The following is a 13,732-nucleotide window of genomic DNA, read 5'->3' as shown; positions in this document are numbered from 1 at the left end:
AGAGAATTGTAAAGGCACAGGAGGATAAGTATGCCTGCTGTATTTAAGGAATGGTAAAGATCCTTAAATTGGCTTTCCTTTCTATGTCTCTCTTAATTTTTTTTTTCTCATTATGCATCTTGTTCTTCTGCCTGCATTCTCAGTGTTCCTCACAAGTTTTCCCTTTATATCACTGATAATGTTTTATTCTTTTCTGCTTCTGTAATGGATTTTAGTCTTCTTTGTGTTTTTAGTTTTCCTTTAATTTTTCTGTTTTCTTTCACCTCCATTACGTTGAATTCTTTTCAATCTTTATAGTTTTCTGTTCTCGTTCTATAGCAGCCATGATTTTTGTATCCTATTGAGATGACAAATGATTTTCTAAATTTTATTCTTGTTTTTATAGAAAATTGTTTCCTGAGGTTAGCTCTGTCTCTGAATCTTCAGAATTTTTCTTTTCTCTGGGTATATTTTTTTCACAGGCTTGTTTGTTTAGGTATCATTGAAAGAAGAGCACGCTCTTCATATTTGGCATTTTCTCACACTGTGTAGTGTTGTTGAGTGGATCACCCATGTTTTCTTGGTTTACTGGGTACTTCACTTTGGTAGCTGGATGGTAAGCTGATATAACAGCTCCCTGACCTAGATTCTAGTATCTAACATGCTTCGTTTTGCTTGACTGAAACAGGATCCTTTCCAGCACCTACTGTCTGCCATTATGAACAGTCATGGCAGGGTACGTGGAAGATTAGAGACCCAATAAGTGTGCTATCTAGGGTCTTCTTGTATCGTTCTTATCTTCCTTTCTATATACTGTTTTACTTTTAAGGAATTACTTCTCCTGGATGTAATAAACCTCTGAGAGCCTGCTATTTCTTTCCCCATTTTGGAGTTTCTTCCCAGTGCCCCTTCCTACTATACCCCTTTAAGAGTTCATCTCCTTAGATTTGAAAAAAAGATAAAGGTTCTGACTTGAGAAAGGTTGGAGGTAAAGATTGTGTGGAGAAGCAACAGCATTTTCATTCCAGTAACAACTGCCTAGTTTGGTTTGGTAGATTAATGTAGCCCTGGACCTTGTAAATTAGGTGATGGAGAGGGCAGGAGGACTAATGGGTCCTTTTATTTACTTTGGGTTGGCATAATATGAATGTGCCCATTTTAATATGGCTCCTTCTGCTTTAGAAATTTTCTTGCAAATTCTGGCAATAGTTTTTTGTATCTAGTTTTTATCAATGGTGTTTTTTTGCCTTTCTTAGTTGAGGAAGCACTGGGGACTTCTAGCAAAATGTTTTTTTTGCTCTTAGTCATCTTTACTTCCCTCCCCTAAACCAATAAATATTCTTTTATAAACTTAAGATTCTAAAATTGGCCTTTTAGTTCGACACATGAAAAAATTGGAAGATACTCGTAACCTTCACAGTAGCAATAACAAAACCTGTTTAAATAGGAGCTATTTGAGGGTGAGGTTGAACCACAGGCTTGCCACTGCTTCAAAAAGTCTTTACAACTTTTGTAGCCTCCTGAAGAATTTTAGAGTCCTCCAATTCAATAAATTCTTTAATTTCTGTTGCCTTGTCTTTAAATTCACTTATCTTTTCTTCTTCGGTATCTAATCGCTAATAATCTTATCCAATATATTTTTTATTGCAGATATTTTATTTTTTATCTCTAAAAGTCCTGTCTATGGTTTTCTCTTTTATTTCTCTCTTCATATTCGTACTTTCCTTTTCCTTCTTGAATATAGGTAACATATTTATAATAGCTGTTTTAAGGTCACTGCTTATTTATCAACTCTCTCATTTCTAGACCTGTTTCTGTTTGCTGATTTTTTTCCTTTCCTTTTCTTGTTATGAGATATATTTTTTTCTGCTTACTTGCATCCCTGGTAATTTTTTATTAGATTCTACACACTGCAAATTTTATGTTATTAGTGCTGGATTTTGTTTTATCTCTTTAAATGGTGTTGGACTTCGTTCTGGGTTGTAGTTAAATGACATCTTTTGAAATCTCTTGAGACTTGCTTTTAAGCTTTATTAGGGCAGATTTAGGGCTGCCTTTAAGGCTAAAAGGAAAAAATACTTCTTTTTCTACATCTTATCCTTTTAAAAGTCTTTCAGAGTAGGGTTTGGCAAACTACAGCTTGTAGTTCAAATCTAGCCTACAGCCTGTTTTTGTAAATAAAGTTTTATTGGAGCACTATAGGACCATCTGTGTACATGCTGTAACTTTTCATACTACAACAGCAGAGTTGAGTAGTTGCCATAGAAATTACATGGCTGACCAAGTCAAAAATATTTATTATCTGTTTTTTTCTTCTTATTTTTTTTTTTATAGAAAAAGCTTGCCAATCCTGTTCTAAAAGAATTAGATCCCTTTAGGGAAAGTTATAGTAATCAGTTTACTAGTGTTCTTGAGAGATTATAATATGGAAGCTTTCTTGAAAGTGTATCTTTGTTATTTTTAAACACTAAAATATGTGAATCAAAAGTGCTTTTTAAAGGAAATTTATTTCATCTTATATTTTTGCGTTATTGCACTTATTTTTTGAGAAGTTTTCCTTTTTCCTTCTATTTTTATTTTCAGATGACCTCTTGGTACTTCATCTTTCTGACCTAATTCGCATGGCATTCATGGCTGCAACTGATCATAGTAACCAGCTGCGGATGGCTGGACTCCAAGCACTTGAAGACATTATCAAGAAGTTTGCATCTGTGCCTGAGCCAGAATTTCCAGGTCATGTGATTCTGGAGCAGTATCAAGCTAATGTGAGATATTGTATTTATTTAAAAAGTTAAAATTGATCTTTGAGGTGATCATTAAAGGAGTAAAGGTTCCCCAGAGAAATGTATTTGGAATTGCAGCCTCTTTATTCTCATGGAAGGCATTTCTTTCCTCCCATTGTCTGTTATGTAGTTTGAATCAGCTCACAGTTGCAAAAACAACAGCATAAAACTTGTCACTATTTTTAAGTCGTGATAACATGTTAGTGATAAAACTAGAATAGAAATTCCAGCCTGGCTTTCCTGACTTATGTTTAGATATTTAGCCATGCCACTTAAAAGATAAAAAGAACATTCAAAGAGTGTTGTGGATTTGCTGCCATTTTTTTTATATGTTGAGACTTTATAAGCATTTTAAGAAATGAAAAGCAACTGTGCCCTGTATGCGGAAGGATAAATTAACTTTTAATAACAGCAGATAAACTATTAGAGCAAGAATTAGATACTTTTGAAAGACTTTTTATTTCAATCTAAACAGAGGCACTTATTTCTCCTGAGATTTATTCCTTTAATTATGTTCTTCAAATGAGACACAATAGATGTAATCCTAATAATGGTGGTTATATGAAAGCAAAAACTTAACATTAGCAAGGAAAGAACAGACTTTTTTTTTTACTGTGATTATATCATACTCTTGGTTCCAGACACACCACACCTTTTCTAAAAGCTATACTTAAATAAAGTGTGAATAATGTATAATTCATTTTTTTTCCAACACAGGTACAAATGAGGAAGTTACAGTTTCCAGCCCAAATGGCTACAGAAAACCTATATACAATTGTTTACCCCCAATACCCAACCTATCAGAGTGAAGATCTTTTCTATTTTTTAATTGTCAGAAATAATTTCACGTAATTTCAAAGTTACAGAAAAGTTGCAAGAATAGTACGAAAACTGTCTTATATCCTTTATTAATGTTTGGCAATTGTTAATTTTCCCTCATTTGCTTTAACATTGATAGTATTGATCTCTCTCCACACAAACAAACTCATACACACTTTAATTTCTAAACCATTTAAAAGTAAATTATTTAAGTCACGTACCTTTACCCTTGGACATTTCAGTCTATAATTCCAAAGGGCAAGAACATTGTCTTACATAATTACAGAACAGTGATTAACTTCAGGAAATTGAACATTACGATATACTATTTTTATATAATCTATTCTAGTTTTATCAGTGATCTCTTTTATAGTATTTTTATTCCTTCAGTACGAGTTCCAATACCAGCTCTGTGATTAGTTGATTATTGCAATGCTAATACTGCATTTAGTTGCCATGTGTCTTTAGTCACTGAGAGGGGCTCTTGATCCATTTCCAAGTTGTTGTTTATATGCCTTAGCAACTGAATCTCTAGTGAAAGGGAAGAAATCTCAGATTAGGAGTTCACTACATCTAAATCCTTATTCAGCTCAAGCATATTAATTAATCTACTATATCTATGAATTTGTGACTGCTGTTGGCTTATTAGAGATAAGCTCATATTTCTTCACTTATTATAACAACAGTAAATAAAGTAATATTTCTTGAGTAACCTTCTTTTAAAGCATCTCATTTTGTGGTGAAATGATCTGTAAGGTTTTTTGGTGACTGTGAATTTTTAGTACTAAGTTATTTAAAGGAATTGATCCAGTTATCTGAGATTCATCCAGGACTCAAATGCTGTTAGAAATATGTTCAGGAAAACATAGAAAAAAAGAATCGCAATTTTTTGTTATTTCTGAGACCATGTGACTTTGTCAGAAAATTCTGTTTACAATTAAACAAAAACAAAGGAAAGAGAAAAAAATTAATTGCCTACTTGGTATAGCGTTTATATAGATTTAATAGTGATGACATTCTGGAAAGCAAAAGAAAAATGATCTGGTTGAGTTCATTGTATCTGGAAAGAAAAATAAGAGAAATGTAATAAAAAGGAATAGAACAAAGATGTGTTTTGTATGTTTTCCTCTCCAAAGACACAAGACGCTTTATGTTTACTACTTATCTTTAAAAATAAATTACTTGTACTCATTTTTCTAGGTGGGAGCTGCTCTAAGACCAGCCTTTTCACAAGATACCCCATCAGACATAATAGCAAAAGCTTGCCAGGTAAGAAGAAAAATAGTGTTTTCTAAAGTTATGATCTATAAATGCAAAGTTATCTTAGAATTTTACTTCCAAGAAAGAAGAAAGAAAAACTAAATACATTTATTTTTATCTTGGAAATATAATAGTGACAGTTTCCTCTTTTATTCTGTATCAAATAATGAAGTAGGGACTGTTAATCACATCCTCTTTTTTTGTCATAGCTGAGGATATGACTTAGGTTACATGGCTCTTATATAATCTGGAAATGAGCAGAGATATGAAAATCATAAAAGGGACTAAAATGAAAGTAACCTCAAAATCTGGAATTAAAGAATGTAAAGTAATGATGGTAGGAAACAGAAGATTTTTTTGACCACAGGCTGTGGAAATTCTACAAGTTTCTGGGTATTATCCTACAGAGAATTTCACAATATGGAAATTTCATTGCCAAATTAATCCCAGGGGATTATTCTCACATTATTGTATCTGAAGAGAGTCACAAAAGTAGTTATGTTCCTACATCTTTCATAAGATGATAATAATAGTGCCTCATCCTGAAAAAGGAATCATGCATTAAGGTCTATTTTTTCAGAAAATCAGATTCTTCATCTCCTTACCTAAGGACAACAGAGAAGAAACTCTCTCCTTTTGAGTTTTCTGGAGTACAGAACTATGGTCTATTGTTATTGTTTAGAATCCATAACCAAGCTGTGTGGTCTCTGTGCAGAGAATGTTCTGTCATTTGCAATGATAGGTTTGGAATTCTGACTTAGTTTTCTCTTTGGCTGAATGGATTTACCTCTTTCATTTTTCAGGCTTCTCTGAAGCCTGCTGTTTTAATGGTGACCTACAGAGAATTGAACTTCTCTCACCAATAGACAGAAGAGGGAGCCTAGTTTAAGAAAGAGGTCTATGAATCATGCTACAAACTTTGGAGTTAAAGTAGGTCCTTTGCTTTGGGATATGAGCACATCAACAACAGAAATCACAGTCATGTGTAAATAAATGTATCATGTGATGTTTCAGAACACAGTATTTAAGCAGAGAAAACCTCCTACAAAGCTTGATCATTAGAAAAGCAAAGGCTATTAGAATTTCATCTTGTGAATAAGTGCTATGAAAATTTCCTGTTACTGAATTTACCTTAAGCATCTTATTTCTTAAGTGGTTCTAGCTGCTTTTTCTATAAGAAATTTCTTCTTTTCTAGTGGCAGGCATAAATTTTTGATCTCTTATCCTTCTGTTTCTGGGAGGAAACCTGGTTTTAAAACAGGTGGAGCAGTGGGTTGCAAGTTCCTTTCCTTAGGGGGAAGTAAGGAGTTGGCTTTAGGCAGATCATGAAACTGGCATCTCAGCTTATTTACTAGTTTAACATAATGTTAAACCTGGAAATCAGGGCAATTCTTAGATATTATGAGAAGACCTTCAAATGTAACACAGTTGGGACAGTAATCAGTGGGTTAATAAAAAATCATTTAAAGCAGGATAGGAATCATAAACATAATACATACTTTAAGTATTGATTTCAGCTTAAAACTTATAAATGTACATTCATTCACCACTCTTTTGATGTAAGGCCAAGGTCTTTTCTCAGAATATAATTTCGCTAATGCAATGTTGTATTGTTTTTCTACATAAATCAAACCCATAATGCAGTATCTGCAATTTCTAGTTTCATGTTCTTTAAAGTGGAGAAAATACTTTGGTTTTTGCAAAGCAAATGTAGTGCCAAATCCTCAATCTTTACAATTTCTCCCAACTTTTAGTTATATTTCTACCAAATTTCATAGAAATATTTATCAAATTTCTTCAATATGTTTAGTTTCCTTAGGAAAAACAGCTCCACTTTCATATTCATGTTTAATTGTTTTTCACTTTAAATGTCATATTTCGACATTGTTTTGACTGGCATTTTATTTTGCCATCAGTATGTTCATAATTGATAATCAACTTTAAAATATCCTTATTAATTTTTATTAAATTTAGTTTTGACTTCTTTGAGAATAAGATTATAAGAGAAAAAATAGTTAATATTTATTCTCAACTTCTAAAAAGTTTTAAATATAGGAACAGAGTCCATTAATCATGATTCAATGTCAAGTGCTTTGAAAGACAAAAGCTTTTTCATAGAAAATTTATTTATTAGTGAAACTCGAGCCAACTGTATGCATTTGGCCTTGACGTGAAGCTGAGTGAAACTATAGTATTGATTAATCTCTCTTAGTGTGAGTCATACAATGTTTCATTACAGAAATATCTGTGTGTGAAATATGGGGCGTTGCCACACACATCTTACTTGGTGAATTCCTTAATGGAGTTCTTGTACCTTGTTACCTTTTGTCAAAAAGCTGTGAATTGTGAAACATGTCTTGGCCAGAAGATAAGAAGACAAGACTGGTAATTGTTGGAAAGAGCAGGCCCTGTCCGACCACCACTTCCTTCTTGACAGCCCTCCCTTGGCTTCAGTATCGCCACACTTGCGGGCTCTTTCTTTTGCATTCCTGGCCTTTTCAGTTTCTTTCATTGTTTATTCTAACTCCATTTTTCAAGTGTAACTATTTTCCCTGTGTTCTGTCCTCGAGGCTTTTTAAAAATACATCAATCCTTGAAGAAATTCACCTAGTAACATTGCTTTAGTTCTCACCTTTATGTGGAGGAGTCCCAGATTTAAATAGTTACCTTTGACCTTGTTCCTGAAATCCAGACCCAGGTGTCCAACTGCCTGCTAATTATCTTTCCATTAGTCTCCTACTGGTCCTCTGAACTCAGCATATCAAGATGTTCACAACCAAAATCGTGCTCTTTAACTTTTCATCTCCACCAAACTTTCCCATTTTCTTGTGTTATTTCACTTCAGTGGTACCATCTTCCTTCCATTCATCCAAGTTGGAAGCTTTGGCAATCAAAATTTGGCAATCTTTGATTCCTCACACTTTTTTGCATATCTCTGTGTCCCACTCCTAAACATATTTAGTTGGGTTCCAGATCTTGTGATTTCTACTGCCAAGTTTCCCTCAGATGCCTCTCCCTTTTTGTTCCATTCCCAGTTTGATCCATAGCTCTGTTCCACAGTATGATAATAGTCACTTAGCTGAACACATTGCTTATTGTGTATACACATTCTTTCTCGTACATATGTACTAGAGCAGTTTTCCTAGAGAGCAATTCTAATAATATCCCCCTGCTCAGAAGCTTTGGAAACTCATGATTGCCTGAGTCTGAATTCAGTTCTAAATTGTACCTTAATCTATTCCCACTTAATTTCCCTAATCTCTTCTCTTCCACCATGTAGCCTCTCTGTATCTATACATACAAACCTTCCTGATATCAAAGCATTCCCATTTTTGTTATTAGAATTAATCTCTCCATCCTCTGTTTTAAGTACAATATTGTAATCATAAAATATTCTCATGGATTTGTTCAATCTATGTTTTATTACTTGAGGACAAGGACTAGTTTTTTTTTTTTTTTCCTTTATTTTTAAATCTCTTCCATAGAACTCAAAATAACCCTTTTCTTGTAATAAGCAGAAATGTCATCGAATTGAAGAATTATTCATAACTGACCTGATTTGGGTGGAAAATTTTTTCTAATAAGATGTTTGTCCAATTAGACAATGGAACATTAGTAAATACTATTTTGTTTTCCACATAAGTCTATAAAAAATTTGTAAATTGACTTGTTACTAAAAAATTAAAGTATAGATTTGGAGTTTTTTATTGATTTTATTTTGTGTTTCTTCCACCAAGGAAAAAAATTATATTTACGCCATTGTCTTACATGTTCTATGTTAATTTTTTTATACAAAGATTAAAAATTTTGCTTTGGCTAGGTATGTAGTACATGGATTGGAAGTGGAGTTGTCAGTGATCTCAACGATCTCCGTCGAGTACACAATCTGCTTGTTTCTTCTCTGGACAAAGTGCAGGCCGGAAAAGGCTCTTCTAGCCAATTGTACCGGGAGAGTGCCACAACCATGGAAAAACTGGCTGTTCTCAAAGCGTGGGCAGAGGTAACTATGGCCTATTGTTTCTGAACCATTTCTCCACACGTGAGAAAATGTTCCCCACTCCTATAGGTAAAAATATTGTCGTTTGATTTTTTTTTTTAATGGACCCTGGATTCATATATTTAAAAAAATCTTTTATTGGCTATTTCTCACTGAAGTACATATGCACTTATGTCTCAAAAGAATTCTTATTAAATGTTTGAAAATTATATATTTTTTAAATTTTCATTTTTCAATTAGAGTTGATATTCAATATTATTTTAAATTAGTTTCAGGTGTACGATGTAGTGGTTAGACATTTTTTATAATTTATTATGTGATCCCCTGATTAGTCTAATACTCACCTGGCACTATACATAGTTATTACAATATTATCGACTATATTTGCTAGACCGTACTTCACATCGCTGTGACTGGTTTATAACTACCAATTTGTATTTCTTAATCCCTTCACCTTTTTCACCTAACCTGAAAATTATATCTGTTAATGAGTTTTTTGTAAAACTTCTATATTGAGGCAGAGCCCTCCTTACTTACTATGGGGAAATTAGACAGGGAAAACATAAAAATGTAAGTAATAGAAATAATTTAGGCCAAGAATCTTTTATTTGATTAAATTTCAGGAGACTTGCCAACAGTTTGCGTTTTATTTTTAAATAACCAATTTTTACCCCTCCCATCCCACAGCCACTTTTTAAAAATAATAACATTGTTTTAAATTCACCTTTCTAAATTCCTTCTGCCAAATACTTTACATTTTTATCGTCTGCCTTCAGGTATTTTCAAGTAACTCTTTATTTCTTCCTGTGCCAACCCAGTATCTCACTTCCATATTTCCATGGTATCAACTTCCTATGGCCACCCAATTGAGGCAATTGCTGGCCCAAAGCATGCAACATCCAGATGATATAGTTTAGATAAAGAAGGTCTGGGTTTTTGTTTTTGTTTTTTTATTCACAGAAGAAAAATGGAAAAATGTAGCGCTCAATAAGATATTATGGAAATTAGTTTTTCTCTCTGTTTCTTAGACTGTTAGATCAAGCTGTCCTCTAAATAGACTATCCTTGAGTGTTCCTTTATTTTACCCTGCCGCCATTGATGGCTTAGACAGGTAAAATTTTTTTCATTTACATTGATAAAATGATTACTTTTTTTGATAAAATTTTAGCCTTTTTCAAGTTAATTTAGATCTCTAATTTTAGATGGAAAGTAGTTGAAGAAAAAAATACTAAAATATGACTGTTTTCTTTCACTTAGAAATTAATAAAAAGTTTGTTAATTTTCACATATCAAAATTTTTGACTAAAACTTCTTATGGGTAGAAATTACATGCCAGCTGATTTAGTAATTTTTATTTTTTCAAATGGCTTCAAAATTAGCTATTAATTTTCCAACTCTATTTATCTATTTTCCCAAATGTAGAGACCATTATGTAGTTTGATAATCATAAGATCCTTTGCCAGTTAGCCAGTTCTCCATTGACTTGCATTAATGTGCTTGACTCACCTACTAGGAAGTCTGGTATAGTTCAATATAAAAAGCATTAAATGTTGAATCAGAGGCCCAGAACAACAAGTTATGTCTCTATAATTTACTATCTCTATAACTTTGGTCAGGTTAAAGCCTCGGTTTTTTCATTATACATGGAAATAATATCTTCTTAGGCAATGTTTGTAAAAGGGCCTAGCATTGTATCTGACACCGGATGGAGGATAAATAATTGCTTTTAAAAAATTAGATCATAACCTCACATAACTAAATAATGTACATTTTTGTTTGAGACTCTTTTCTTAGTTTTGGGTAACTTGATACTATAATTTAATGATTTGCCCCTCAAGCCTGACTCTTTAATATTGTCTAGTAATTCTTTTCCCTCAGTTTCCTTTCCTTCATCATTTTCCTCAAATGCCAAGTACATTCTAGATTTCTCTACTCAAGACCTATCTTTGCTTCTACTTTTTCAGTTTTCCAACTCCTCATATTGTAACATTCAAATATTAAGATTTTTGTGAGTTGGTAACTGTCCTTTTACCTATGTGACCTTGGGTGAGTTATTTAACTGCTTCTCTAAGCCTGTTTTTTCAACCTTAAAGTATTGATGATAATACCCATTTCATAGGATTACATTGTGAATTAAATGAGGTAATCAGTGACTTTGTACAGTATCTACCATGTTATAAATGCACAATGACTTCTGTTAACTTCTGTTAATAATATAATAATTATTATTTTAAAGATTTCCTATGACCTAAAACTAAATTTTCTCATTCTCTTAATCTCCCACTCTCTGATTCACTCAACAAAGTGTTATTGAGCCCTGTACCAGGCTAGCAGTTGAGAATACAGTAGTGAAGAAGATAGATGTAACACATTTACTGAGGAAGACAAACTCACAAACAAGTAGATGCAACAAAATGTAATGAATGTTATCATAGGAGAAACATGGAGTGTTTTGGAATACATAGCAGAGGTACCCATAATAGTCTTGTAGCTCAGAGTAGGCTTCTTGGAGAGACTGACATTTAAGTTGAAACCTGGAAGATAAGAGTAGATGTTAGTTTGGCATGGGATGAGGAGGGGACTGTTCCAAGCTCAGTGCCATCACTTATCACCCCTTTAGATCTTCACCATCTCCCTCTACGTGCTCTTTTTCCCTCCTACCTTCTTCCTGACTCAAAGTTCCCTTCTACTTACAGCTTTCTTTCTCTTCTCTTCTCATCCCAGTTCATTGAAGGAGTTTCGGTATCTTCACTTCCTCAGCAAATTCAGTCACCCACTTCTCAATTCCCTGCAGTCTGAGTTTACTCTCCAGTCTACTGAAATTACTCCCACTAAAGTTATAAATAATGTAATTGTCCAAATCGTTGGACACTTCTCAGTCTGTCTTACTTGGCTTCTCTACAGCATTTGATATTGTTTCCTCCAGAAACCTTTTGTTTTCCGTGGCTTCTGTGACACCACTCTCTTGGTTTTCTTTTTAACTTGTCATTGTTCATTCTCCATGTCACTTGCTGGCTTCTCTTTGCCTGCCTGCTCTTTAAATTTTTCTTATCTTTTATTGCTCATCATATTTTATGGGCATCCTCATCCACATTGATAACCTGTAGCTTTTATTTACATATTAAAGATTCTAAATCCTCTTTTCCACCCAGACCTCTGTCCTAAACTCCAATCCCATATTTTTAGCCGTTTATTAGACATCTCCACTTGGATAACCCATAGGTACTGCACACCCAGCATATATAAAATAAGACTGTTTTATCATTCTACTTTTTTCCTCTTTATTACAATGAATGGTCCCATCTCCTGTCTTTAGACAAGAACCTAGTATGAGTCTTAACTATTTCCTCTTTCTCAAACCCCCTCATCTTATATATATTAAGTGACTTATTCCTATTTTATTTCATTAGTGTCTTTTAAAATAATATAATTTTGTCCTGATAATTAAAATAACCATGCTTTCTACAGAGATTCAGAATATAGAGAAAAAGTATAAAAAACAAAATAAAGCTAATTTATTATCTTGTCACCTAGCGATAACTATGGTTAATATTTTGCTGTATATCACTATGCACATGTGCACATATAAATCTATTTATGTCTGTATAATATATGTGTATATGTGTGTGTATCAATCTATATATTTTCAAAATAATAATGGAATCTTACTCAAAATAGCAACTATTTTTTTGATTTAGCAATAAATCCTATATACTTTTTTCTATATCTATAAATAAATACTTCCTTTCTCCATTGCCTTAGTTTGAGTCCTAATCATTTGTCACAGTCTATACATTTGTATCCTAATTTGTTTTTTCTACTGTTAGTCTTTTATTACCCTCAGCTATTCCTGTATAGATTCTTAAGATAATCATAAGAAAATACAAATATTTTGCAAAATATAAATTGGCAATTCACAAAGAGAAAACAAAGCTTCAAATAAACATGGGAAGGAAAAGAAATATAAAAACATTCTTCAGCTAAATTAGTATGTTTTTTTTTTAATGATAGTATTAGTAAAACTTTTCTAAAGAATGATATATATCAAAACACTTTCTGAAAATAGGCACATTAGATGACCGATTTATCCATAGGAATATTAAGGATATTTACAAAGATTCTGCAGTTAGGATGTTTATTGTGATATTGTTTCTTATTCTCAGAAAAAATGGAAATAAATATATTCCGTGATCCTGACAAATGATGGTATCTAGTAAATAGAAAATTGGGTTAAAAATTATACACAAACACATTATTGTTTACAAGACTGAGTCTGTATATAGAATATGTTTAGAATGTTAGCAGTATTATATCTGAGTGGTAGGTTGCGTGTGGTCTGTTTTTTAAAGTTTACTTATGCTCTTGATTTTTTATTTTTCTTGTGTCATATGTAATAGGAAAAATAAGAATTTGTTTTAAAAAGTCTAAAAAATATATTTTCATATATTGCAGATAGCAATGTAAAATATAGGGGGCTCGTAGGAGGCATTTGGAAATGTCTATTCAGAGCCATAAAAATATTTATAATCACACACCCAGTAATTCCATTTCTGGAGTTTTATTCTAGGAAAAAATATATAAAATATGGAAAAGAGATAAGGTTACAAAAATGTGCACTTGGAATATTATTTATATTGTAAAGAACTGAATACTTTTATCTTTGAAAATTATGTCTAATGTTTCTAAGATTTCTAAGGCTGAATAAAGAATCAGAAGTAAATATACAACTTCAACTATAAGACAATTGTTATATTATGGGTCACCCACTGTAGCCATTGAGAATAGTTATAAGGAGTAGTATTCACATGGAAAAACTTTGTGATATGTTAATAAATAAAATTAAACACAAAATTGTCTGTATAACAAAATTATGACTTACAATGACAGAAAGCCT

General features: G+C 32.6%; 1 protein-coding gene across 4 annotated transcripts in view; it reads left to right on the top strand.

Annotated features, from left to right (window-relative positions):
• Positions 1 to 13,732, top strand: part of HEATR5B (HEAT repeat containing 5B) — a 73,581-nt gene that overhangs the window by 44,866 nt on the left and 14,983 nt on the right. For all 4 annotated transcript variants that reach the window (XM_016162504.2, XM_016162507.2, XM_016162505.2 and 1 more), the window contains exons 25-27: positions 2,563 to 2,744; positions 4,782 to 4,850; positions 8,662 to 8,841. In XM_016162504.2, coding sequence (XP_016017990.1) covers positions 2,563 to 2,744; positions 4,782 to 4,850; positions 8,662 to 8,841 — 431 coding nt within the window. The remainder of the gene's footprint in view (positions 1 to 2,562; positions 2,745 to 4,781; positions 4,851 to 8,661; positions 8,842 to 13,732) is intronic.

Source organism: Rousettus aegyptiacus, unplaced genomic scaffold (genome assembly GCF_014176215.1).
Source record: "Rousettus aegyptiacus isolate mRouAeg1 unplaced genomic scaffold, mRouAeg1.p scaffold_m13_p_7, whole genome shotgun sequence".
NCBI lineage: Eukaryota > Metazoa > Chordata > Mammalia > Chiroptera > Pteropodidae > Rousettus > Rousettus aegyptiacus.
This window is presented reverse-complemented; position numbering and strand designations above follow the sequence as displayed.